Here is a 27,390-nt window from a genome sequence, read left to right as displayed (position 1 = left end):
AGATATCTATGCAAAAATATCCATTCCAAACCAGCGTTTGGAGGTTTTCTAGTCCTCTATCAGTAGGCCGGGTGAATCTGCAGACCTCTTTCTGGAAGTTTTATGGATGGGTTTAAGTGCACAGTGTACACAGTGTACTGTACTACTCTAGATGCTTTTAATCAACTTTGCCAAAATATTGAACATGTGAACACACAAGCTGCAAGAAACGTGTAGAGCCTTGTGAATCATTTCGGTTCTGAAGATATCTGTGGAGGAAAGTCGAAGGACGTGGAATCTGCATCACCCACCCAAACCCTCTGCGTGAGCGAGACGTGTGTTTGAATAGCCTTTAATGTTCAATGGCTTTGTTTGGTCAAACATATCAAGAGTTCTGGGTAACATAAGTCTGTTTGGATGGGTGGCACAAAAAAATACTGTTTCTCAAGAATGAACCATGTAAAAATAAGACGTTTGACATTCTGTCTTCATTTACTCACCCTCATGTCGTTCTGTTTGACTTGTTTTTTCTTCTGTGGAACATTAAAGAAGATATTTTTTAGAAATGTGGAGGTCAATGGCCACAGAAACGTTTTGGTTACTAACATTCTTCAAAATATCTTCTTTTGTGTCCTGCAGGAGAAAGAAAGTCATACAGGTTTGGGACAACATGAGGCTGACTAAATGATGACAGAATTTTCATTTTGGGGGTGAACTATCTTTTTCAGAATGCATCGGTTTGAAAATAGGAGATCATGTGTTCATGTCATTTCTGCATAGGATGGCTCTACAAAATACAAGAAAAATCTGTTTATATTTGATTCAAAAAAAAATGTAATACTTTTATTCAGCAAGGATGCATTAAATTGATCAAAAGTGACAGTAACTACATTTATAATGTTACAAAAGATTTCTATTTCAAATAAATGCTGTTCTTTTCATCAAAACAAATAAAAGAAATCCTGAAAATGTCACGTTTTCACAAACATATGAAGCTGCACTGTTTTCAACATTGATAAATGTTTCTTGAGCAGCAAATCGTCATATTAGAATGATTTCTGAAGGATCATGTGACACTGAAGACTGGAGTAATGATGCTGAAAATTCAGCTTTGATCACAGAAATATTCTATTAAAATAGAAATTATAATCATATTTCCCAATATTACTCCACTGAATATTTGATCAAATAAATGATGCGGCCATTAGGAATGCACGCTCTTTCCAAAGCGCTGCGTTTGTTGTGTCGGTCGCATTGCTGGTGGTCTGGAGAAGCGTTTTGTTGAAAGGTTAGAGCTGGTTGGGAGTTATTTTCCTGCAGCAGGGATGGGCAGGGGGTGTTTGTGTGGGAAGTCACTCATTAGTGTGAGTATTTAGGCTGACGTCATGGCCAATCATTAAGTGGGTGCAGGAGCCAGAGGACCTACTGATGGATCGATGGCCAATTAAACTCTCATCTCTCAGGGCCCCTGAAAGAGAATCTCCTGTCCCGCTACTCTTTTTCTCCTCCGTCCTTCCGTCTCCCTCTCCCTTTCTTTTCCGCTCTTTCCCAGAGTGAGTGACAGCGAAGGGTCAAGCAGCCCCCGGTTCCGCAGTCACCTGGAGTGCAGCCAAAGCCTGGGCCTCCAGCCAGATTCAAAACCACTCGCAAAAGATATGAGGCTGCCTTTCAGGTGCCCTTCTCCAAATCCATGTTTCTCTCTGCCTCAGGAATAACATACTTTGTCCATTCAGTGGTGTCACTGCAATCCGAACACTGATACCGACCGAAAACCAGTCAGCTCACCGAGCAATGACACTATAGTTGTGTCTTAAATGACGCACTGTGTACTCAACAGTGTAGTGTATGAATTTTATAAGAGTTTTTTTTTCATTCAACATTGGAGTCTGATGCCCCTCCCCCTCCACTATGTAATTAAAGCTGTGACAGTTGAGTGCAAGAAGTGTCCAATATTCCACACTTCGTTTATTCGGTTAATTAAGTGCATCATCAGTGCACTTTCTCATTTTCAGTGTGGACACACTCGCTCTATTTATACTACAAAACGTCATAGAATAGTGCATAAGTACATGAATTGGGATGCAGCTTATGCCTTCTGTACAGCTCTTCACAGTTGAATTGAACTTGTTATTGAACTGAATTGAATCAACATTGAGCTGAATAATGACACTGTCTTGCTTTACAGCTTAAATGTGAAAATGTTTACAACATAGGCCCATTCACACCAAGGATGATAACTATAAAGATAGTGTGTCCACGCTAGCAGAACGTTATCATTTTAAATATCCTTCTGAATATAAAAGAATAGCTGAGTCCATATACCACAACTATAACGATAACGGCACAGAGAAACAATATCGTTGGAATCACTTTCGGAACGATTTCGATTTTTTCTCCAGCTGTTGAACGATAAAAGCATTGACAGCCAATCAGACTTTAAAGAGCACGAGTATTTAAAGCGGCGGACGACAGCAGCAGCGCATGCTTAATAAACAAAATGATATCGTCTGGTGTGCACACTAATGTTATCTTTATAGTTATTGTCCTTGGTGTGAACGGGCCTTAACACTGTGATTTTCCTCTCTTATCAATGTTAAGAAACCATATTGTGTAAAGCACTATGTAAATAAATGTGACTTGCTGTCTTCAGAACCTTCAATGGCCTTGTGCTTACGCGAAAGCAGTCGTAATTTGATTCTAAAATATCATATTAGCTATTTGCGGCTGAATGGGTGCCCAGTCTTTGTTGGTAGGCCTATACAAGGCGAACTTTTGTAAATGCAGCGTCTTTTAGATGCCTACAAAAAGCTGCCTGCCTGGTGCATCGTGAATGTGAAGCCAAACAGCACTGAACAGCATGTCGCCACACTGACCCAGCAGGTCAAAGAAATAAATCCATCATAAGAGACCGACTTCCTCTCAGAGAGACTGACTTCTCTCCATAGTGATGTGAGAGTTAAAGTAAAGCACTGTGAAAAAACCCAGGCTGTTCCCGAACTCTCTGAAGGTCAACCAAACTAATGAGGTTAGGGGTAGAGACTGAGGGCCATTTGGCCATGAATGCAATGTGTTATGCCAAAATCTGCAATTCTACACAATGGATTTTTAATGAGCACAACTTAAGCGTGCTTAATTTGTGGCCTTTTCAAAATGCTCCCTTGCATGTTGACTTGGAATTCAAGCATGATACTAATGAAACTGCAGACATGAGGATACTAGGTGTTGAAAGTGAGGTAAGCTTTTCTGCTTTCAGTGTCTTTCAAATGATTTCTTGCCAAAGACTTTTGCAGGCACGTGAAGAAAACAAAAAAGAAAGAAAAAAAACCCTGTTGTGACTTACTAGGGGTGTTGACCTAGGAGAAAACGAACCCCAGTTACCATTTAGGGAAAATAAAGAGGAATTCACAGAGGAAGAGGAAGACTTTTTTTTTTTTGCCCTACAACTGAATTTTTGTTGAAAAAAAATTACTATTTCAATGATTTTTATTTCTGCTAATTAAATAGATTTGACATTGGCGTAGTGACATCACTCAGGTGACGTGATCTGAATATTGGCGTTCCCGAACTTGAGAACTTGGAAAGCTGTAAATTCTATCAGGTCACTGTGAGAAAAAAAAAAAAAAAGGTATGTTTTTGCATTCGTCTTGAAGACGAGAAGACCTAAGGAAAATAAATACTCGCAACATTTCGGATAATTATGTTATCGTGCGTGGATAAACATATAGCCTAGGCTACACATGCTTGAAGAGTAAAGGGAGGAGATGAGGAGGAGATTGGATTGGAGCAGGGCGGCGCTTTATGCTCCTGCGGGATCATTCCTGCACATCTGAGAGAGAGGGAAAGTTCAGAGTAAGAAGCAGAAGTGCATTAAATAAAGTCTAAACACAGTCAACTGAAACATTCGCACGAATCTGTCTGTCAGGAGGCGCGGGCACATCTGTCTTCAGCACGGGCGCGCGCGCGCGCGTCTGGATGCGGTTAGTTCTGTGGAAATACTTTCTTACTCAAGAATTTATGGATCAAACACAACGTGGAAGGTAAAAAAGTGGAAGTTGTATGAGTGATTTAAAGATGCGCTGGGTCTGTTCCTGTGCGCTGTTGCTGATGGTGCTGGATAACTGTGCAGTGGCCGTGCCTGCGTGGACAAAACACACGGTAAGACCTCAATGTCATGTCAAACTCATATTTTGCGTTTTTGTCTGGTACTCTTAAAAGAGCTGAAAATGTAGATGACCCTTCGACATAAGTGTAACAGGGACATCTGACATGCCTGTACGTCATCTAAATGATTTTAAACAGCATTTTCTAATTAATTTGTCATTTTCATACATGCAGTTTTTTATGTATAGACTATATTTACTTTAAAAAAATATATATATTTGCTCGCAGAGGACAATTTAACATAACTGCATTAAGAATTGATCTTGAAAGAAATAGTGACACCTACAATAAACACTTTCCTTTATGTTTAATATTATTTGCATACATTGAAAACTACTAGCCTATGTGTAGGATTTACAAGAAGCAAATTTCACTCAAAAAATTGCTTGTAAATTTCACAAATAATTGCAAGTAACACATTGAATTAAACGTGAATATTGAAATAGTAGCCTATTTGGTAACATTTTATGTCAGGGTCCAATTCTCACTATTAACTAGTTGCTTATTAGCATGCATATTACCATGATATTGGCTGTTTAAGTACTTATAAAGCACATATTAATGCCTTATTCTGCATGACCTTATTCTACATCCCTTCATACTAGACTTAACAACTGCCTTACTAACTATCAATAAGAAGTCATCGGGGGCTTGTTTTTTAAAGTTAAAGTTAATCAATAGGGAAAATTCGACCCTAATCTAAAGTGTGACCGCCTATAATCTTGTTAGTATTTTTGAAAAAGTCAAAAATCTCCTAAAATCTTGATGTTACCCATTTGTCCCACTTAAAACATGCATTCACGTGCATTTCTTTCTGGAGAGAGTTGTAAAATCTTTGCAAAGATCAAAAGGAGGAGGAGGAGAGAGAGGAACAGTGTTGAAGGTCATGGGGGAAGGGGAGCGTTCACATATGGGTGACAGATATTCCAGACCTTCGGCTGCATGGAGCTTCTGACTGCAGCTACTGATAAGATGAGCCGGTAGAAGAGGTACAAAACACAGAACAGCTGAACATCTGAGCCGAATGAGGTAGCAGCTGTCGTTCGCTCTCCTGATTTAGTTTATTTGCTCTCCAAAAGTTCCCATATCTGAGATTAGATTATCCCTTGTGAAAAATTAGTAAACTTAAGCAAACTTTTACAAGAGTGCTTATTATGGAAATAATATACTTTAAAAGAATACACTTAAAGGAATAGTTCACCCAAAAGTTGCCCTCAAGTTGTTCCAAACCTGTATGAGCTTCTTTCTTCTGCTGAATTTATTACAGTTCTATTATATTAGCTTTTAAATGTAATATCAAATAGCAAACTAGTTAAATTATAATCATGTACTTTACATGTGCTTCAGTATGTTAGTCAACAAATCATAAAGTGTACTTCCACACACCCCTGTTTTTACAGCATCAAATAACTAACTAAAACTAAACTTAACTTACTTAACACTTGAACTTACATCAACGTGATGAAAACTACCTAAAATGACAGAAATCATCTTTGGGAAAAAATAATTTGAAGTGTAATTTGATTGTTTAGTTTGTCTCACATCCTATTAGATTACATGGAGAGGGCGGGGTTTATGACCTATACTGCATCCAGCCACCGGGGGCAATCGAAACGTTTTGGCTTCACTTTTCAGGACTTGTGCAGCACACTTGTTCCCTTCCCAGATACAGTACGCACACTTGCAGTCTTTGCACTTGACCACTTGTCTACTTACATGACATATTTCCTGTATGTGGCCCAAGTGTTCAAGTAGCCGTGAAGATTGCAAATGTGTATAGAATTATGCAGGAAGGTGGATCTCCAGAATCACCTCTAAAATATGATCAGAATTACTCATGTGGATCAGAATCATCATTTGTGCTACACATTTGACTTAATGATGACATTGCACACAACGTACAGTATGTTAACAATGTACAAAATAAAACGCACTACATATAAGCTTCCCTTTTTCTATCTTCTTATCAGGTGGCCAGTATTCAGTTGCATAAACCATGTGTGCAGGTGCCGGCACCTGTGGACACGAGGTCTCATCCAGGTCCGGCCCGATCCAAGCGCTATGCCATCAACCCACTGGGATACAAGTGGGAGCATTTCAACGTCACTTACAAGTGAGAGAGACACATGAGACCACCAGGAAAATCAATAAAGACATTATTTTAATATACTTTATAATTGACTTTCTGAAGGAAAGCCTTTCTATTAATGGCCATGATTGGCGAATGCTTAAAGTATGAACAGACAGATGCAGGAGGTGGACAAAAGAAGTAATCTGGGGTTCAGATGATGATGGATATTTTGGGACCAGCAGATTGATTTTAGGAGTGTTCGGCTTTTGTAAATGTGCTTTCTGATTGATTGCAGACACAAAGACTCTTTCAAAAAACATGAAATTCGTTTTTGGCTGGAAGTAATTTGCGTTTCTCCCTCTTAAAGGATCACGAAGTTCCCCAACACACTGAATAAAGATGATACCCGCAAAGCTATCAGCATCGCCTTCACGAAATGGAGTGATGTCTCTCCTCTGGCTTTCACTGAAATCACCAACCCCAACAAAAGTGCTGACATCACTATAGGTAAATAAATGTGCAGGAAAAGAGCCAAAACATTAGGCATGTGCACTTTGGCAGGCTGACAGATTATTTTATGCGGTTTTTTAATCTCCCATTTTTGCATGAAACTCTCCTTTTTCTGAGACAGGGTTCTACACGTACAATCACACCGATTGTTGGCGGTCTCCATTGCACCCGTGTTTTGACGGACTGAACGGTGAGCTGGCCCACGCCTTCCTTCCTCCACGTGGAGAAATCCACTTTGACAACCATGAATTCTGGATTCTGGGAAAGTCCCGATTCAGCTGGAAACAAGGTGCTGATCTAATACATTTATTTATGAAAGTGGGTGGATGTGCTGGTCAGAATACAGATATATACTCTTCTCAAGGATTATACATTTTTATAACTTAGAACTTTTGACAGATGGGTGGCGCTATAATGACAAAAAAAAAAAAAAAGGTGTGAATATGCAGAAGTGTCGCTGGTGTAACTTACTTCCAGTGACTCACTTTTGACCCACAAGGACCTTAAATTGTCTGACCTAAATCTGAATTCTGTAAATTTTTTGTGACAAAATTCAAGATTATAGAAATATATTTATAGAGATATATTTCTGGCTTCCACTTTAGACATTCTACTATAAGTAACTTGTCAACTACATGTCAACTAACTCTCATTAGAGTATTAGTAGACTGATAGGTTAGGGTTAGGTGTCAGGGTTAGTTGCCAAGTTACTTATAGTTACTAGAACGTTAATCATGTTCAAAACTGAGGAAATTGAAGAGAAACAAATATCAACATCCATTCTTCTTGTCCTTTACTCTTTGATTTTATCGCGTGTTGTCTCTGCACAGGTGTGTGGCTGAATGACCTGGTTCAGGTAGCTGCTCATGAAATCGGTCACGCTTTAGGTCTCTGGCATTCACAGGACCCTAATGCATTAATGCACCCCAATGCAACGTACACAGGTCAGCGGAACATCGCTCAAGATGATATCTGGGGCATCCAGCGCCTTTATGGTAAGCAAAATCTAGGTGTTTAAAATTGTGTTGAAATGGAAGTAGACTTGGTTGTTGATTGGTGAAGATGCTGAAGACGTGACAGTGAGGACTGACTTACACCCAGGTACAAAGCATTGCATTAATCAAGAGAAAGAAGAAATAAAAGCATGGATTACTTTCTCCAGATCACTGAAAGATTTGACAGATTTAAGTTTAGCAATATTTCGCAGTTTAAAGAAACTATTCTTCACAACATGTCAAAATTTAACTCTGTCAAAAATAAACCCCAGATTCTTGACATAAGTATGCAGATTGGATGACAGGGGACCTAGACTCGTTGCTATATCCTACTAGGGCCAAATATAATCATTTTCCATCTTTTTCCCATTTAACTGGAGAAAGACATTATTCATCCACATTTGACATCTTTTAGACACTAAAAAAGTGATGTAATGGATGCATCATCTTCAGACTTTATAGGCAAATACATCTGGGTGTCAGCAGCATAAAAATGGTACGAAATACTATATTTCTTAAAAACAGAACTAAGAGGAAGCATATATAATGGAAATAACACTGGTCCCAACATAGAACCTTGTGGTACCCCACAGGAAATAGAAGCTATAGATGACGAGAACTTTTCAACTTTAACAGAAAAAGTTCTGTCTGTGTAGATTCATGATGTCTAACACATCTAGGTAATAAAATGTTAAAACAAATTATTTATTAAAAGTCACTGGACTGCATAAAAACAAGTTAGCAAGACGTTTCGATGTTTATCCAAACACCATCTTCAGTTGTAAAAACAGTAACTATGGCAAATATACACATACTACAGTCACATGATCAGCACACAAGTAGAAGTCACATGACTTAAGTTAACCAGAGCATGCTATATTAACCACATAGTATGCTTGCCATACTGCCTTAGACGTTCAATAAGGATATAAGGTATGGTCAGTCGTGTCAAATGCTGCGCTAAGATCCAGCAAAACTACCAGAGTCAGTTTTCAATAAAATGTCATTAGCTACTCTAAGAAGAGCTGATTCTGTGCCATGACCTGATCTAAAACTAGATTGAAATGTATGCAAAAACTAATTTTTGCGTTAAAAATTAAGTTGATTAAAAACAATCTTTTCTAATATTTTAGATAAAAATGGTAGCTTAGATATTGGCCGAAACATTATTTGGATCTGTAGGATCTAAGCCGGGCTTTATAAGAGGGAAGGAACACAACTTCTAGTCAGACTGCAATCTATAATAGAGAAAATGCTTGGTCCACAACGCTCACATCTCTTCAGAGTTTTGGAGCTGAAGCTTGTTTCTATCATCTGCCTCAGGATGCTTGGACAAGAAGCGTGTGTGTGATCCTTGGGCCCGTTTGGGTTTCTGTGAGAGGAGACGGAGCTTCATGAAGAAAAACTGCCCGCAGCGATGCGACCTGTGCTACGGTGAGACACTCAAAACATCGTCCTCCAACATCTCCTGCAGCGCTAACTTCCCGTCTGTAGCCTTTCACTTACACACAATATTCTTCTTCATGAAGGTGGACAGACATCGTCAGCTACTTTAGGCAAACCATTATAAAGAAGATGGTAGTGTATATTATGAACTCACACACTCTTTAAAGTGTTTGTTTGCTCCTCAGAGCCTCTGGATGCAGTGTCTACCCCGACCCCTCCTCCTGAAAACGTGAAGATCAAAATTGTGCCTCGTGGAAAAGTTGTGGGCTTCCGCTGTGGGACAAAAAATACCAGAGTGCCTCCAAAAGTCAGGTAGAGTATCCTTAACCCTACAAAGCCTACTGTATCATATTTGATACGCAAAATTTGAAGGCCTCTAAATGATCAACACAATCAAAACTTTGCTGAAAAACCTGTTGCACACAATCTTCTTCATGCCTTCTGTTGTCTGATTGATAGTTTATACTTTAGCAAGTAAAAGGCAGGGTTTGACATGAACACCAGTCAACCCGCCAAATGCTGGTGGATTAATGCAGTCAGTCCTACTCGCCACTTTGGCAGGTCAAATATTTTTCAATTGTACTATGTTAAAAAGACATCTGGAATAATAAACTAAGTGCAATGAAGTGATATCGATATGTATCTGAAATGCTTCCAATACTCATTTCCTGCAGAATAGACACACAACACCAGCTGTTCCTCTCTCCGACAGCGAGTGACACACAACCCCGCCTCCCCTCACTCACTCGTTTCATTTGCTCCGGATGGATATTGTTGGTGTTACAGGGTTTGAATTTCGCCGTGGGATTGCGTGTATTGCATTCCCACAGATTTTGTTTCACACCCAAAGTGCGTGCATATATAGCCGCCTCTCAGTACTAAATTGAGTAATTTTTCGCTGTTTATTGTGCTTAAACAGCGGCTAGTAACTTTGGAAAACCACTAGCCACAGTGGCTGATGAGCAAAAAAGTTAATGTCAAGCCCCGGTAAAAGGCCTTGTAGTATAATTGTCAAAATGCCCCCCCTTTCAGGTCGTGGTTCACTGTAAAATCTTTGTGAAATATGTCAAGATGAACATTCACTGTTAAATCACCCAATAGGCACCATTCATGTGCAAATGTAGTCTTATGTTGATACATTTATCTGTTATGTTAAGTTCCAAGTTATGGAATGCATCATTTCTGAAGCTTAGTTTCAGCCAGTTTCTCTGTTTCGTCTTTCGGCAGCTGGTATAAGGACGGAGAGCAGTTGCTGACATCCATTCCTGGCTATATTGTAATTAAAGATCGGGACCTGCGGCTCGTGGCCAATGAATTCAATGAAGGCACGTACACCTGCCGCATCCATCGGCGCGGTAACGTCGTCTCTGCCAACTCCTGGGCCATCCGGCTGAAGCCAGAGCAGTCCTCCAACAACAGCTGATGGAGTGACTGACGCTGGACGTACTGACCACTCGCTCTACCTCCAGGGCTCAAGACCACTCAGCAGCGCACACACCTCTGTTTGGAGGCCAGAGTCGTAATGGACGACCTGCACAAGCAGTGGATACTGACCTTCGTAACTCTGAGGTCCCATGTTGTCCAAGACAATATTTGGAAGGACCACCAACTGGATTTCCTGTTGTACGTCTGCTGCAGCGACGACAAAGGTGCTCGCTTTTTTTTATTAACGTAAATGCCACTTCTGAGGTATAATAAATAGTTTCATAGATGCTTAAAATCTCTGAAGGTGCAAAACCGGATTTAAACATTATAAAATAAAACAAAATCACAATCTTCTCAAATTAGTTTGAAAAGGTACAATTTCATTCTCTACAGTGAAAAAAGATCAGCGGTGCATGTGAAGTCCCAGATTTTTTGTGGTTTTAAGGGCTGTTCACACCAAGGACTATAACATTAATGTTTTAATAATCATAATGTTAATGTTAATAATGTGTTATTATCTTCAATCTCCGTTCACATTCAGCAGATTCCCAGCTGTACTTTGGCTAATGTTTGGCACGGTTCTCTGAAAGATATGACCAAACATGATTTCAGTAACGTTAATGTTCAGTGATCTCGTCTTTGGTGATATATATATATATATTAAAAAAATGTTAGCACAAAAACATTTATACATCGTTCATTGGACTTGTTCGAGATTGTTAAAAGAACATTCAAAAGTTTGCATTATGATAAAATGAAACGTTTGTATAACCTTTTTTTTTTTTTTTACTGGACGTTTTGACTGTTCGGAGAACATTCAGAAATAACATTTTCATAACCTAATGGGTATGCTAGTAAAACGTTTTCAGAACATTGTTGTTAGAGCTGGGTGAGGATATAGTTCACATTTTACGACGATGCAAGCGATCAAGCAGCTGAGATTTGCTAAATACTATATATCGCCCTACGTGAGTGTACTGTGGATGTGGATAAAGTTAGATATAATAAAATAATGTATAGCTTTGTACACAGGAACATTATTATTGGAATAATTTAGAAAGGTTTTTTTTTTAGCTGATGAACAGCCAATCAGAATGCACCTGATTTTAAAGAGCTCGAGCATTTAAAGCAGCGACAAAACTGCAGAGCACTTATAATAAACACAATGATGGTGTGGAGGCCAATATAGTTATTATTCTTGGTGTGAATGGGCCTTTAGCCTTTTATTTGTTGATTATTATTATTGTTATAGTTTATTTCATTTAAACGAAATTAAGTTGTGTTGCGGCCCTTGTTGAAGTCCACTCACGACTTCAAGGCAGACGTGGATCTGTGACCGGCAGATATGAGAATAACAGCTTATTAACCTTTCCTACTATGTCACGGACTCATTATTGTCTTTCCCTCAAGACATGAAATAAAAGATTTCAGACACGTGTCGTGAAGGGCGTGTCATCTACGGTAGGAAATATGGCCTAGTTTACGTGTGCTGCACGACTCCTACTGTACACACAGGCCGACTGAAGTGATGCAGATGCTAGAACTAGTTATAGAATTTGGAAAGCAGAAATGTAACTTGAATTATCGCGCATCTGTAACCGATGTTGGCTGTATCTGCTGTAATGCCTATTTAACTAATCAGAAATGACAAGTTAATGTTAGTTGTTTTTAATCACCTTTTTTTATCTTATAATATTGGACATTAAAGGTTCACAGTGTGTCTTTTGGTCCCCGTGAATGAGTAACACGACACAAGACAAATGTATTATTCTTTTAATATGGTTTAGTGATTCACTGGCATTGTTCACAGAGTTCTCTTGATTCCTAACGATCATCTAAAATGAATCAAGTCTTAATAATGTTCCTGACCACAGGAAAGCCAAAGTCATCTTTTTGTCTGCCGGCAAACACGTAATCCTACGGACTTCTTCCTGTCCTATGCAAACATGTAAACAAACAGGTCCTCGTAGTCTTTCGTGTTAACACTGTTCCTCGCTGGGCTTGGGTAATGTAAACATTCAGCAGGCAAATCCTTTCCAAAAAGGCTGGGACCCGTGCCACAGAATAGCCCAGGGTTTAAATAGAGGTGCCAGACTCCGTCAGTGCCAGGCCCCAAAATTATTACTTCACATCAGAGTCTGAGAGCGAGTTCATGTGAGGAGAAACGTAAGAAAAGTCAGAAAGACGAAGTGAAAAATAAAAGCAGACTTTAAATTCGAGTTATGAACCAAGATTAAACACAGTAACTACACAGAGACGACTGATCCCGGGATCCCACCCTCATCCCGGAATAAGTCTCACATTTGGCCCCTGTTCAAGTATGAAAAGACGTAGACAATAAAGGCAGGTGAGGGCGAGTTATACGCACAAACCGAGAATGAGATTATGTGCAAGCAGACAAAAAAACGAGACACACTAAAAATGCATAATTATTCAAGGTCCAGACTGAATACGAAATGTATCCAAGGAATAGGCCAACAATATGAAGCCTTTTGGTTTAGTGGTGTGTGGCAAATCTCTCTGAAGCGAGAGGGAGAAGTGGGATCAAAACCTTTAGAAAGTACGGGTGGAATAATTCGGTCACTATTGTGCATTTTGTAAACGCTGGTTCAATACATTTTCCTCCTTCAAATAAATCTTAAGCTAGTCCATCCTTCATTTATATTCTTGGCTATTCACAGTGGCTTTAAGAAAGCATATAAAACACAAACGTTGTGAGAAAACACCAACAGCTGCTTGAGAGCGTGATTTCTAGTCGTCCTCATCTTTGTGTGTGTCGCTGTGATGAGGATGATGATGATGAGGCGAGAAGAATGGCGAAGCGGTGAAGAAGGGAAGACGGAAGGTGGGGGACGGAGAGCGCTCCTCGCGTACGGGACTGCTGTTGGGGCTTTGTCTGGGACTGATGGCCTGTAACATTCGCCCTTTTCCCTCCTTCAACATGTGCTTCTGTTAAGACACACAATACATGATATTAGAGCATTTTATCTGTGGAATGGCACATATTTTAAGAAATTGTTGAAATGAAAATGTACTCTAATTTGCTAAAAAGCTTTAATTTCTTTTGCGTATATTCAAATTCAGTGTGTGATGTTGCACCAGATGTGATGCAATGACGCCAGATGTGATTAGTTCTTGTGGATTATCAGTACGTGACTCAAATTTCAGCTATCGTGTGACTTGAGAAGACTTGTGGAACACTTTATGGTGCTTCTTTGTCCTGTTTGGAGTAGTAAATATTGCATGACAGGGCTGCAAGATTAATCGAAATAAAACCGAAATCGTGATGTGGCTTACTGTAATTCTCAAAAACGCAAAGGCTGCGATTTATATAAATATAAGCGCAGTGTGTTTCAGAGTGAAGCGCAGCACTGTGGGGCAGCTTATGAGCCTCCAGTAGTGTGTTCAGTGTCTCAGAGTGACTCGGTTTGCAGTAAATGCAAGTGGACCTCGAGGGCCAGAGTTGAGAAGCCATTCTAAAACGACGATCCCTGAGATGTATGTAAAAGCTGCACACATCCAGACTAACCAGCGCCCCGTCAGGCCCGAACATCTGCAGGAAGTTCCCGATGAACTCGCGTGACTTCTCCTCCCATTTCTGTATGAGGTCGATGCCCTTCTCCTCCACCTTCTGCACAAACTCTTTACTCTTTTCCTCCACATCTCGGACCTTCTGCTTCACCTTATCCACGCGTTCCTGAAGGTGGTACTTCTTCTCCTGGGAAAAAAGGGGAACAGAGTCAAGTTGCTTTCAAAGGAATATTAATGGCTTTTTTTGATAAAAGATGAAAGTGTGTAGTCACACACATTGATGAAGCTGACGTTCAGCTCTTTCGCAGTGTAGCCTCTCTGTAGGTTGCGGCGCACGTAAACGTCATAATCACGTACGATTCGTGTGATTACGTCAGATGTGGAGATGCCTTCTGTTCTCTGAGTCGGCGCGAACATCCCTTAAAAAAAAAAGAAGAGAATTTCAAGAGCAAATCTGGTGATCTGGTGAATTTTTTGACTACCATAACTGTATTATGCAGAAGCTTTTAATATTTCTACCTGCATCCTTTATGTGTTTGTAAACATCATCACTTCCTGCTGAGATGTATGGAATGTCGTCATGCGCGACAAAGTCTATCTAGGGAGAACATGTCATCATATCAGTGTTTATTAAGATTATTCACAGTACTCATACAAGAGTAGTAAAAAAAGTACCAGGATGCCCTACTTCTTCTGGAGAGATTCTGAAGTGTGCGTATGATGCACACTTTACTATCCCATGAGGCCACAGGAGAGGATTTATGAATGGTGGTAATGTGACAACTGATGCTGGTAGGTCATGTGATAAGCAGAGGTGGAAAGAGTACTGAAAATTTGTACTCAAGTACAAGTACCGTTACATTGCTGAAATAATACTCAATTACAAGTAAAAGTACTGGTGTCAAAAAAGTAATTAAGTAAAAGTACAAATTACTCTTCTCAAAAACTACTCAGAGTACTAGTTACTAATTACTTTTTAGCTGGCGATAGTTAATGCATTACCAATAAAAATATTCAACAAAATCATAGATTTATGTACAAAATAGCTACTTTTAACACGTTTTTACCTTATTGTCATAGGACATTAATTAGTGGATACTGGAATTTCTAACTTCAATATGACACCTTGAAATATGTCAATATTCAGTAGGCCTAGCCTATAATTTTTAATACCATCGGGAAAACTACTACATACTAAATATTTTAATATCTACATTTTTGTCCATCCATTTTGTCAAGGCAATCATTATTTTCAAGCACTGAAAAGCACAACACTCATTGTAATCTATTTGAATGGAAAAGTTTAATTCAAGTCTTCTAATGATCCAAGATGGCGGCGCGAGTACATCGCGAGGCTCGCGGTCTCTCCAGATTCTGTAATTTAGCAGTATTTTTCTTGCTCATTTCGGGTCTGTTCGTCCAGAACAGTTGTGCCTTAACATCGTACACCCAAGGTGAGCTTTTGGATATTGGTTTGCGAATTTCCGACAGTTTTATGGACAACCTTCGACTCCTTCCTGAGATCGCCAGATCACCCGAGGCTATGCACTCTGCCCGGCCGGGCGGAAGTGCTCGCAGGCGCCGGCGAGATCGTAAACAAAGGCGGGGGAAGCGCGGAGGACTAAGAGCTAAGCTAAAGCTAACACCACACCGGCTCTCTTTACCCAGCATTTTCCTTGCCAATGTACGGTCGCTGTTGAACAAAATGGAGGAGATTCGACTCAACATCACATACAGCAAGAGACTTTTGAACTGTAATGTTCTAATTTTCACGGAAACATGGTTAAACAGCGGAATACCGGACAACGCTATTGAGCTAGCGGGACGCCATACATTCCGGGCGGATAGAACATTACATGGCTCCGGTAAGACCAGAGGTGGTGGATTGTGCATTTACATTAACAAAGCTTGGTGCACAAACTCTGCTATTGTTGGGAGACATTGTTCAGCTAACCTTGAGTTTCTCATGGTTAAATGTAGACCGTTTTATCTACCGCGGGAGTTCACTTCCACTATTATAACTGCAGCCTATATTCCCCCGGATGCTGATGCCAAGTTTGCTATGAAAGAACTTCACGCAGCCATCAGTAAACAACAGACCGTTCACCCGGAAGCTGCGTTTATTGTTGCGGGTGATTTTAATCATTCAAACTTAAAGTCAGTGCTACCGAAATTTCACCAGCATGTTTCCTGTCACACCAGAGGAAACAAAACCTTAGACCATGTTTACACAAACATGGCTGAAGCTTACGTCGCGACACCCCTCCCCCACTTGGGACAGTCAGATCACCTTTCTTTGTTCCTCACCCCCAAATATGCACCTCTGATTAATCGCGTGAAGCCATCAGTGAAGACCATCAAGGTGTGGCCTGCGGGGGCAGATTTCTCACTCCAGGAAAGGTTTCTACACACAGACTGGAGTATGTTTGCTTCTCAAGCCACCAGTGGCTCTCACACGGACATTGACTGCTACACCTCCTCTGTACTGGATTATATTAATACCACCATTGACAGTGTTACAACCCAGAAGCAGATCACCACATACCCAAATCAGAAGCCATGGATGAACAGGGAAGTGCGACTCCTATTGAAGACACGCAATACTGCCTTCAGATCAGGAGATGCACAAGCCTATAGCACATCCAGAGCAAATCTGAAAAGGGGCATCAAAGAGGCCAAGCACTGCTACAAGCTTAAGATAGAGGGACACTTTTCCAACGCTGACCCTCGGCGCATGTGGCAGGGCATTCAGGCCATCAGTGACTACAAACCCTCTCACTCCACCCCCGCAGCCACTGATGTCAACTTCCTGAACGAGCTAAATGACTTTTATGCTCGCTTTGAAAGAGACAACAGAGAAACTGCCACCAAGCTCAAATCCTCAGCTGACCACCCACCGATCACACTCTCCTCCACAGATGTCTGCAATGCACTGAGCAGGATCAGCGCGCACAAGGCTGCTGGACCAGACAACATCCCTGGACGCGTACTCAGGGCATGTGCGGAGCAGCTCGCTGGGGTTTTTACAGACATTTTCAACCTGTCTCTTGCCCAAGCAACTGTACCAACATGCTTTAAATGCACTTCCATTGTGCCAGTGCCAAAACACTCCAGCCCGAAGTGCCTTAATGACTACCGCCCTGTAGCACTCACACCCATCGTAATGAAGTGCTTTGAGCGGCTGGTCCTGGCACACCTAAAAGACTCTCTACCATCCACATTGGACTCACACCAGTTTGCCTACCGTAGCAATAGGAGCACAGAGGATGCAGTCTCCATGGCACTGCACTCTGTGCTCACACATCTGGACAATAAGAACACTTATGCACGCATGCTGTTTGTTGACTTCAGCTCAGCATTCAACACTGTCATCCCAACTAAGTTAATAGCCAAACTTGGAGACCTGGGCTTCAACACCTCCATGTGCAACTGGATTTTGGACTTCTTGACCAACAGACCCCAGAATGTTCGATCAGGCTCCAACTGCTCCACATCCATCACACTCAACACTGGTGTACCACAGGGCTGTGTGCTAAGCCCGTTCCTCTACTCCCTCTTCACCTCCGACTGCAAGCCTGTGTACGGATCTAATTCCATCGTCAAGTTTGCGGACGACACTACGGTGATTGGTCTCATCAGCAACAACGATGAGACTGCCTATAGGGAGGAGATCAAGCACCTGGCCACATGGTGCACCGAAAATAACCAGCTCCTCAACACCACCAAAACGAAGGAGCTCATCGTGGACTTCAGGAAAGTGTCAAGAGGCACACACGACACCATCCACATCAATGGAATGGCTGTTGAGCGTGTCTCCAGTTTCAAGTTCCTGGGGACCCACATCTCGGCGGACATGACCTGGACAACCAACACCTCCAGCCTGGTCAAGAAGGCTCACCAGCGCCTCTTCTTCCTGAGGACACTGAGGAAGAATCAGCTTTCCTCCACTATCCTGGTGAACTTCTATCGCTGTGCAATAGAAAGCATCCTGACCAACTGTGCTACAGTGTGGTATGGGAGCTGTTCTGTTGCAGAGCGCAAGGCACTGCAGCGGGTGGTGAAAACCGCCCAGCGCATCACTGGGACTCCACTACCTGCCATCGAGCACATCCAGAGGAAACGCTGTCTGCATCGAGCTCGCAGCATCCTTAAGGACTCCTCTCACCCAGCCCACAGACTGTTTTCTCTCCTGCCTTCCGGCAGGCGTTTCAGGTGCCTCCGGACCAGGACCAGCAGACTAAAGAACAGTTTTTTCCCCAGAGCTGTCTCTTTATTAAACTCTAACCCTCATTGATCCCACTCCCCTTATATACTGATTGACTCTCCTCTCCCTCCTCACACCTGCCTCCATTTTGTTATTTGCAATACTATAATGTTCATTTGCACTGCTGACTGTTATTACAGTAACAACTGTTTACATATGCATCTTGCACTACTACCTTGACTGGAATATGCTCATTTGCACTGCCGACTGTTTATTTACAGTACCGACTGTTATATATACATTGCAATATCGTACCTTAACTGTAATATGCAATTACTTTCCACTGCACTCACTCGGATAGCTTCTGTCCAAACTTTATTTGCACTACTTTAAATCCATTGTTATACTGCTCATTAGCCTAACTTATACATATATCTATTTGTAAAATTCTGTTTATAGTAATATCCATCTGTATATTATGCTCACATTCTGTTTATAGTAACAGCCATCTGTATATATATTCATAGTACATATCTATCTGTAAAATTATGTTTATAGTAACAGCCATCTGTATATTATATTCAGTACATATCTATCTGTAAACATTCTGCTTATAGTAATAGCCATCTGTATATTATTATATTCAGTACATATCTAGCTGTAAATTCTGTTCACAGTAATAGTTATCTGTATATTATATTCATAGGACAATCTATCTGTAAATTTTTGTTTATAATAGTATTCAACTCTATATTTATTCAGTACATATCCATGTTCTGCACTTATGAACCACTGTATATCCTGCACTTGCTGCTATTGCACTTCTGGTTAGACCTAAACTGCATTTCGTTGCCTTGTACCTGTACTTGTGTAATGACAATAAAGTTGAATCTAATCTAATCTAATCTAAAGAGACATGTCCACTTTATAAGGTGAGATTTTAATTTAGGCTTTTGTTTACATATTTAAACATTGATCAATAACCATTACAATAATCTAATATTTACTCACTCAGTGTATTTGTCTTTACAATAGGGTAACGTGAACTGTTGCAATAGCTCACACACAGCACAAGGAAGCTTGATTTCAATTCAAACTGAATTTAATTTGCAAAAAGACTAGATTTTTCATAACTTTTGACAGCGTTTAATTGAAGAGCATGGAGAGATTGGAGCTGGACGTCATTTGAGTCTGCAGTGAGAACCACTTGGAGAGATTCGCGATTACACATGATATGACACACAGTCCGAGAGCGCACACTCAATATCCGAGTCCAGTTCGTTCAGAGCTCGCGTCCAGTTTTCTGCGATTACATGAATGTGCCCTCGCGTTATAATATTGTTCGTGACATTTGCCATTAAAATATGCCATAGAAACTTGCAGGTATTAATAAAATTATGCGTAATAGGCCTACCTGCAATCCCGCGCTGAGAGGAGGCGGGTGTGTCAAACTCGCTGTCGTTGAGATGAGAGAATGAGAACGCGCAGCTGGTAAAATATATATATTTTGACAGTACTACTATGTAGTTTGTTGTTCCAAACTTTCAGTCCAGCCATTAATCACTCTGAGCTCCTCGCCTCCTTCATGCAGCTCTTCAAAACCTGCTGCGACTGCGGCGGCTTTCATTCAGTCCAAATATCAGGGGTTTTATTGGTCCGTTTACGATCGAATATTTTTTATTGGCTACCGAAATACCATTCAAAGATTTGAATATCAATTCAAATTGTACTCAGTAACGAAATGTGATTTTACAAGTAGCGAAGTAGATTACTTAGCTTAATATGTACTTGAGTACAAGTAAAATTACAGATTTAAAAATATACTCAAAAAAGTACAAGTACCCAAAAAAACTACTTAATTACAGTAACGTGAGTAGTTGTAATTCGTTACTTCCACCTCTGGTGATAAGGGCAACATGGCGAATATAGTACATCCAGATTACATTCATACTATATAGAGCGTGATTTTAGTAATTACTCATTCAAAATAAGTGCCTCCTCAAGAGAGCAAGTGATCTCTGTTCCACTGAACGAGACGGCAATCCTGAACCACATTCAGATGAGCATGAGTTCAAAATCTGAGATGGTACCAATATTTATCTTCATGATTTGTTGTTCTTTTGTTGTAAATTATTTCGGTTACACTTTATTTTAAGGTGTCATTGTTACAGTGTAATTATATATTCAAGTACTGAGTAATATTAAGCAACTACATGTACTTACTATAGGGTTAAGGTAGGATTAGGATTTGGTTGAGGCGGGTTAGTTGCATCTAATTATGCATAATTTACTGTTATTACTATGGTAAGTACATACAACATATGTAACAAGGACACTGTAAAATAAAGTGTTACCATTATTTTTAATGTTAAAGCATAAGGTAATACTATTGTACACTCACTGTTCGTGTTACAAATTGCTTGAACTTACTAATAGTAGTAACAGTAAATGATGCATAATTACAAGCAACTAACCCTAGACCCAACCCTAACTCTACCCCATAGTGAGTGCATGTAGTTAATTAATATTACTCATTTCGGTTACGCTTTATTTTAAGGTGTCATTGTTACAGTGTAATTATATATTTAAGTACTGAGTAATATTAAGCAACTACATGTACTTACTATAGGGTTAGGGTAGGATTAGGATTTGGTTGAGGGTTAGTTGCATGTAATTATGCATCCATTACTGTTATTACTATGGTAAATACCTGTAACATATGTAACAAGGACACTGTAAAATAAAATGTTACCCTCATTTCTTATGTGTAATCACACTGTAACAAGGATACCTTCAAATCAAGTTTAACCAAAGTTAACAGTTCACCAAAACATGCCAGTTTTCATTTATTCACCCTCATGTTGTTCCAAACTTGTATTATTTTCTCCTGTGAAATGCAAAATGATTCAAATAGGTCATATGGGTAATTTTTGCAGCTTAACGGCAGCAATGGGCAATTTCAAAACCTTTGTAAAATCATTCGTTTTGAACCATTGATTCGCATTGTGTATCAAACTGCAAAAAGCTGTGTGATTTCAGTAGACAGGGCTTCGTAATGTGAGAACTGTTTCGACATTTTAATTGTTTGCTGCAGGAGTCGATCCCATGAACCCACGAACCAGTGTCTTTATGGTTTTTTACCTGACCTGGATCAATTTCAGGAATTCGGTGGATGTATTTGTGTAATAATAATAATAATAATAATTATTGGCCTGATTAACCAAGCTTAACCCATATTATATAGACACTTAGTATTTAACGGTATTAGATGACTTGATAATTGCATTTAATAGATTAAACTTTCAATAAAACATTTGTGTTTGGTTTGTAAAAGGTGTTTTTATGCATGTTTGGGTTGAGTTTTTGCTGCATTTACACTGTTCTGACCAGCAGGCGTCACCAGCATTTCGTGAATAAATTGGTCCAGTTGATTCAAACTTTCTCCCATCACTACTTAACAGACGTGTTCACTATGAATGGTGGTTGAACGGAAAAGAACGGCATTAAGGTGCTTGTGAAGAAGGTGAGTAAATAAATAACACATTTTTGAACTATTCCTTTAACCACAACATGTTAACAGTTACACACCTCACAATGGCCGTCCCAAATGGCACAGTTCATATGCACTTTCGGTCTTGTGGACTTACAATGGCTGCCACGTGCGCGTGTCCGTTAAAGGGATAGTTCGCCCAAAAATTATATTTAACCCATGATTTACTCACCCTCAAGCTGTTCGAGATGCTTATGTCAATCTTTTTTCAGACGAACACATTTTCAGTTATTTTAGAAAATGTCTTAGATCTTTCAGTGGTTATAGTGTGAAGCAATGGGGTCCACCTCGTTCAAGTCCCAAAATGTGCATGCATCCTTCACAAAAGTAATCCACCCGGCTCCAGGGGGATAAACGAAGGCCTTCTGAGGGTAATCCGTGCGGTTTTGTCATAAAAATATTCATATTTAAAACTTTATAAACGAAAATAACTGGCTTCCGGTAACGGTCGACGCGCGTTCACGGAGATGGATGCTGGAGTATGACGTAGGACGTAGCGTAGGACGTAGCGTAGGATTCGTCGTGACGTAGAACGAACGTGACAGCGCAGCCAGAGAGCAGAGCAAAACAAAACTCTACGTTCGTTCTACCGTTCTACATCACGACGCGTCCTTCGTCATACTCCAGCATCCATCTCCGTGAACGCGCGTCGACCGCTAGCGGAAGCCAGTTATTTTCGTTTATAAAGTTTTAAATATGTATATTTTTACGACAAAACCGCACGGATTACCCTCAGAAGGCCTTCGTTTATCCCCCTGGAGCCGGATGGATTACTTTTGTGAAGGATGCATGCAGATTTTGGGATTTGAAGGAGGTGGACCCCATAGCTTCACATTATAACCACTGAAAGATCTAAGACATTTTCTAAAATAACTGAAAATGTGTTCGTCTGAAAAAAGATTGACATATACATCTCGAACGGCTTGAGGGTGAGTAAATCATGGGTTAAATATCATTTTTGGCCGAACTATCCCTTTAAGTCCGTGAGACCATAGGGTGTCACATTTGTCATTTTAGGCCTCAGAAGGGTGCTCTGCGGTCGATATGCGCCCTCGATGCGCACTTTTTTTTTTTCTACAGCAGACTTCTTCCCGACAGTCAAAGCGGCATTACGTCACGAAAGTACGGACTCGTAGGAAGACCACGAGTGCTTAGGGTGCCATTTGGGACAGGGCCCATGTCATGTGGTAGCATCTGGAAATGTACATTTACACTGACACTAGCAGACGCTTTACTCCAAAGCATTCAAGCTATACATCTGATCAGTTCACGCATTCCCTGCGAATGGAACCCATGACCTTGGCATTGGTTGAGCATCAGGAATGTGAATATGCCATTGATCGCGATCTGGATACTCACTCTGTGCTCGGCTAGAAATCCTGGTGTCAGCGTCCATGGAGCGTTGCGGACCACCTCATCGACATATCGACAGTGACTCACTGCGTCGTAACGTTCATCCTCGTTCATGACGGTGAAACCCTTGAATTTATGCGTCAAATCATCGCTGCACACTGAAAGACAAACACATTAATGTAACACTACAGTTCTGTTAACATGAACAATGAAAAATACTTCTAAAGCATTTAGCAATCTTAGCTAATGTTAATTTAACATTTACTATCACATTATATACAGATATACCGATACCGATATACAGGTGCTGGTCATAAAATTAGAATATCATCAAAAAGTTGATTTATTTCAAGAATTCAACTTAACAGGTGAAACTAATATATTATATAGACTCATTACATGCAAAGTGAGATATTTCAAGCCTTTATTTGTTATAATTTTGATGATTATGGCTTACAGCTTATGAAACCCACGAAATCAAAATATTACATGAAATCACACAGTAATTACACAGTGGTACCATGGTCATTGAACCAGGTTTTGGTTCTTTTGGCAGTGTGGGCAGGTGCAAATCCTGCTGGAAAATGAAGTCAGCATCTCCATAAAGCTTGTCTGCAGAAGGAAGCATGAAGTGCTCTGAAGATGTCCTGGTAGACGGCACAGTGGACCAACACCAGCCGATGACCAACACAGACTGTGGAAACTTCACACTGGACTTCAAGCATCTTGGATTGTGTGCCTCTCCATTCTTCCTCCAGACTCTGGGACCTTGGTTTCCAAATGAGATGCAACATTTGCTCTCATCAGAAAAGAGGACTTTGGTCCACTGTGCTTTATTACATCCAGAGTCAACGCAGCCGTCTACCAGGACATTTCCAGAGCACTTCATGCTTCCTTCATTTTCCAGCAGGATTTGCACACTGCCAAAAGAACCAAAACCTGGTTCAATGACCATGGTACCACTGTGTAATTACTGTGTGATTTCATGTAATATATTTTGATTTCGTGGGTTTCATAAGCTGTAAGCCATAATCATCAAAATGATAACAAATAAAGGCTTGAATTCTTGAAATAAATCAACTTTTTGATGATATTCTAATTTTATGACCAGCACCTGTAAAATGAACAAACAATGAACAGTTGAATTTGTATTAACTCATGTTAAAAAAGATGAATTAGACTGCCACAACTGTATTGATCATTATTTGTTAATGCAATAAATAATGTTAATAAATGGAACCAAGTGTCACCCACATTATTTTTGTAATTCTGTTCAGTGACACTAGTGACACTCATCATGATGGGTTACACTATAGCAGTGATGCAGTGCCAAAAGACGGAAACTCACCGCCCACAATGAGATGTGTGTTTGGGAAAAGGCACTTGGCCTGCATTAAAGCACGAGCGTGTCCGGAATGGAACATGTCAAAGATCCCGTCAGCATAGACGCGTACCGGACGGTCCTCTAAAAAGAGAGGAGGATTGAAGAAGAGAGAGGTCGTACAGAGAATGTGTATGTGATGAGGGTCAGTGTGGGTAAAAACGCTATTTCCGCACCTGGAGTGCCGAGACGGGCTTCTTCCATGCTAACGCGAACGTATGGTGTTTTTGAGGCCACCAGTTCATCAGAGAAGGGTGCAGGTTCACTCAACCCCTGAAACATACACACACACACCTCAAGACAAGAGTGTGTCACGTGCACGAGAAATGACGTCATCACACTCGGAAAGCCTGACTGAAAGCCACCTTCCCGACACTCACCAAAGTTCTCCGTGGAATTTTCCGGAAACACTCCCTCATGTCGCCATTCGACTCCTCTCTCTTCCTCTTCCTGCCGACGCCTGAACTGTGCACTTCCATCCCTGCGTAGAAATAATAATAAAAAAGGTTATTTTTTCCATACGACTCGTGTCATACAATAGCTTTGTGTGAGGAACAGACAAATTCAAGTATTTATTGACTGAAAATCTCGATTTGTTTTAATGGACTCGTAAGAAATCGTAGTGCTTTAGCAGCACTTTTCATCTGGAAACAAAAGCAATATAATTTTATTCTCATGAGACAAGAGAAATATCTATAGAGTGTGAAATAAATAAAAAAAGTGAATTATTAAATAAATATGCATACATAAATAATCACTTGAGCTAGCTAACTATTTTTTGTCATGAATACGTACTACTAGTATTTATTAAGATAATAAACGTTTCAATAGAAATTTGATTACATTTGATTCCGATTTCAGTTCAAATTTATATTAATTCATTTCGATATAAATCAGGTGAAGTAGTATTTTAGATGTAAAATAAAGCTGTAAACTATACAGGGAATCCTGTCAGTTGGAACATTTCTATAATATTAAAAGTTAAAATTAACAACAAGATTTTTAGGTCAAGATTTTTAGATATAATAATCAACACTAAAATGTATAGGCTACATTTTTAAATTGCACATAATAGTTTTTAATAATATTGTTTCTATACCAATTCATTGTTGAAATATAAACAATATGAAGTTTATAACTTGAGGAACAAGTGATATTTTCTGTGGTAATGGACAGTGTGTCACAGATGCTGTCAAAAGCCTTTAATGCTGGATCAGTAGATAGTGCTCGCCACGCTGACCCAGATCATCTCAACATGACGATGATGATGATGATGATGATGATGTAGGACAGTCAGGGATGTGGCACTAGAGCGGAAAACAATCAATCTTTTCATCCCCCCTTTCTTCCTTCTAAATTGCTCCATTGTTCACTAAAATGTCCTCAATATGTTCAGCTATAAGCTAAGAGATGAATCCAGGGTTCCCATACCTCTGACACTGAATGATGAATGACAATGAATACATTGTCCAGTCAGTTGTGGACCATGACTGTATTTTTTTAAATGAAGACTTAAAAAATAATAAAAAAATGAGTGGACTCACAAACAGTTCAGAACTTGTGAAGTTCAGAGCAAATGAGTCATCATGGAAATGTCACTGTAGACTATTACATTTTAAAAACTCTTTCACTGCTCTTTTAACTATGATGTTCAACTAACTATGAATTAACTACTTTCTTTTCCTAAAAACATCACACGTAGCAGAGGGAACCTACTAGCAGAACTATATTTAAACAGTTAACGTACTGGACAAAATATGAGTTTCTTAAGCGTATCGCCGATGAAAAGGACTGTTTCCTCAATGCAGAGGAGAGCAAACACAACTAACAACAGCAAATACATTTTTCTCAAAGTAAAAAAAAAAAGAAAAAAAAAAAGCATTTTATTTTAAAACATGATAAGAGATGTAAAGTACTAACCTTAGAAGCTGGTTTCCTCCTTTCCTCCTCGGTATCATGGGTTGAAGACAGGACTTGGCTTATGAGCGTCTGAACAACCCATTTCTGTTTGAAATACTTTATAGAGATGATACACCATATGCTGCTGATATGACAGCACTGCCTTCTCACTACATTATCATAATCATCATCACTGCTCAGTAACAACACGCACACTTCCGCTCATAAGTCACACTTCCGCTTTGATATCACTCCATCTAGCGGTCACTTCCTGCAACAACCGCTAATAAAATATGCAGAGTCGGACCGAATTAATTGGAGTGTGTACGTGGCCTAACTGTCTCAGATTATGATATCAAAAGCGACTTTTATATGTATAAATTTTAATATATTAAAATAGGCCTATTTTATTAAATATGCAATACGTTAAATATAAATAAATGTATGGAACTACACATTAATTATTCGTAGGCCTATGTATAGTTCCACTAGTTAATTTAGTGAAAAAATTAAAGATTCACAAATACTTTGATCAATGGCTGTTTCTGAACAAAAAAAGAGAGCCTTTCAAGCAATTTTTAGTAATGTCACCTAGCCCTATCACACATATAATATCTGATATGACCCCTTACTGACCCCAAACCACAGTTATACATTAGGCTAGTGTAGAAAACCTTGACATATTCAGAATACATCAAACACACACAACCTTGTCAAATCAACAACAACAACAAACAACAAGACTCTCATCCACTGTTATTGCAGCTGACCACAGAATATAATGATTAATGATTCTGTGAGATGCCCATGATCATTCCAGATGGGGAGTCTGAGACGCTGTTCAATGTCAGTAAAACAGCAGAACTGACAGATTAAACAACATCA

At 39.9% G+C, this 27,390-nt stretch overlaps 2 protein-coding genes across 3 annotated transcripts; one reads left to right on the top strand and one right to left on the bottom strand.

Annotated features, from left to right (window-relative positions):
* The first annotated feature begins 3,799 nt into the window (after positions 1-3,799).
* On the top strand, positions 3,800-10,907 carry mmp23bb (matrix metallopeptidase 23bb). 2 transcript variants are annotated; one of them, XM_084408616.1, is made up of 8 exons: positions 3,800-4,134; positions 6,111-6,253; positions 6,579-6,718; positions 6,843-7,010; positions 7,552-7,716; positions 9,040-9,150; positions 9,348-9,474; positions 10,390-10,907. In XM_084408616.1, the coding sequence occupies exons 1-8, from the start codon at positions 4,036-4,038 to the stop codon at positions 10,583-10,585; spliced, it is 1,149 nt and encodes a 382-aa protein (XP_084264742.1). In that variant the 5' UTR covers positions 3,800-4,035; the 3' UTR covers positions 10,586-10,907. The 2 variants fall into 2 exon arrangements, with proteins under 2 accessions (XP_084264742.1, XP_084264743.1); XM_084408617.1 differs by having other exon boundaries at positions 3,895-4,134; positions 6,147-6,253; positions 10,390-10,717.
* Positions 10,908-12,344: 1,437 nt separating this feature from the next.
* pcyt1ab (phosphate cytidylyltransferase 1A, choline b) lies at positions 12,345-26,736 on the bottom strand. The gene is made up of 9 exons (XM_084408618.1): positions 26,527-26,736; positions 24,987-25,087; positions 24,783-24,879; positions 24,574-24,690; positions 23,232-23,383; positions 14,638-14,716; positions 14,395-14,537; positions 14,117-14,305; positions 12,345-13,536 (listed from the first exon to the last, which is right to left on the bottom strand). The coding sequence occupies exons 2-9, from the start codon at positions 25,083-25,085 to the stop codon at positions 13,339-13,341; spliced, it is 1,074 nt and encodes a 357-aa protein (XP_084264744.1). The 5' UTR covers positions 25,086-25,087; positions 26,527-26,736; the 3' UTR covers positions 12,345-13,338.
* Between the last annotated feature and the right edge of the window lie 654 nt (positions 26,737-27,390).

Source organism: Rutilus rutilus (assembly GCF_951802725.1).
Source record: "Rutilus rutilus genome assembly, chromosome: 5".
NCBI lineage: Eukaryota > Metazoa > Chordata > Actinopteri > Cypriniformes > Leuciscidae > Rutilus > Rutilus rutilus.
The sequence above is the reverse complement of the archived record's forward strand: the minus strand, read 5'-3'. Positions and strand labels throughout refer to the sequence as shown.

Excerpts from the sequence above, each read along its gene's own strand:
- pcyt1ab (XM_084408618.1), bottom strand. The coding sequence starts at position 25,085 with ATGGAAGTGCACAGTTCAGGCGTCGGCAGGAAGAGGAAGAGAGAGGAG. Across the intron at positions 24,691-24,782 it reads AGCCCGTCTCGGCACTCCAG|AGGACCGTCCGGTACGCGTC; the intron begins GTGCGGAAATAG and ends CTCTCTTTTTAG. Across the intron at positions 13,537-14,116 it reads TCGGGCCTGACGGGGCGCTG|AAGCACATGTTGAAGGAGGG; the intron begins GTTAGTCTGGAT and ends GTGTCTTAACAG.
- mmp23bb (XM_084408616.1), top strand. The coding sequence starts at position 4,036 with ATGAGTGATTTAAAGATGCGCTGGGTCTGTTCCTGTGCGCTGTTGCTG. Across the intron at positions 7,717-9,039 it reads GGGCATCCAGCGCCTTTATG|GATGCTTGGACAAGAAGCGT; the intron begins GTAAGCAAAATC and ends CATCTGCCTCAG. Across the intron at positions 9,475-10,389 it reads AGAGTGCCTCCAAAAGTCAG|CTGGTATAAGGACGGAGAGC; the intron begins GTAGAGTATCCT and ends GTCTTTCGGCAG.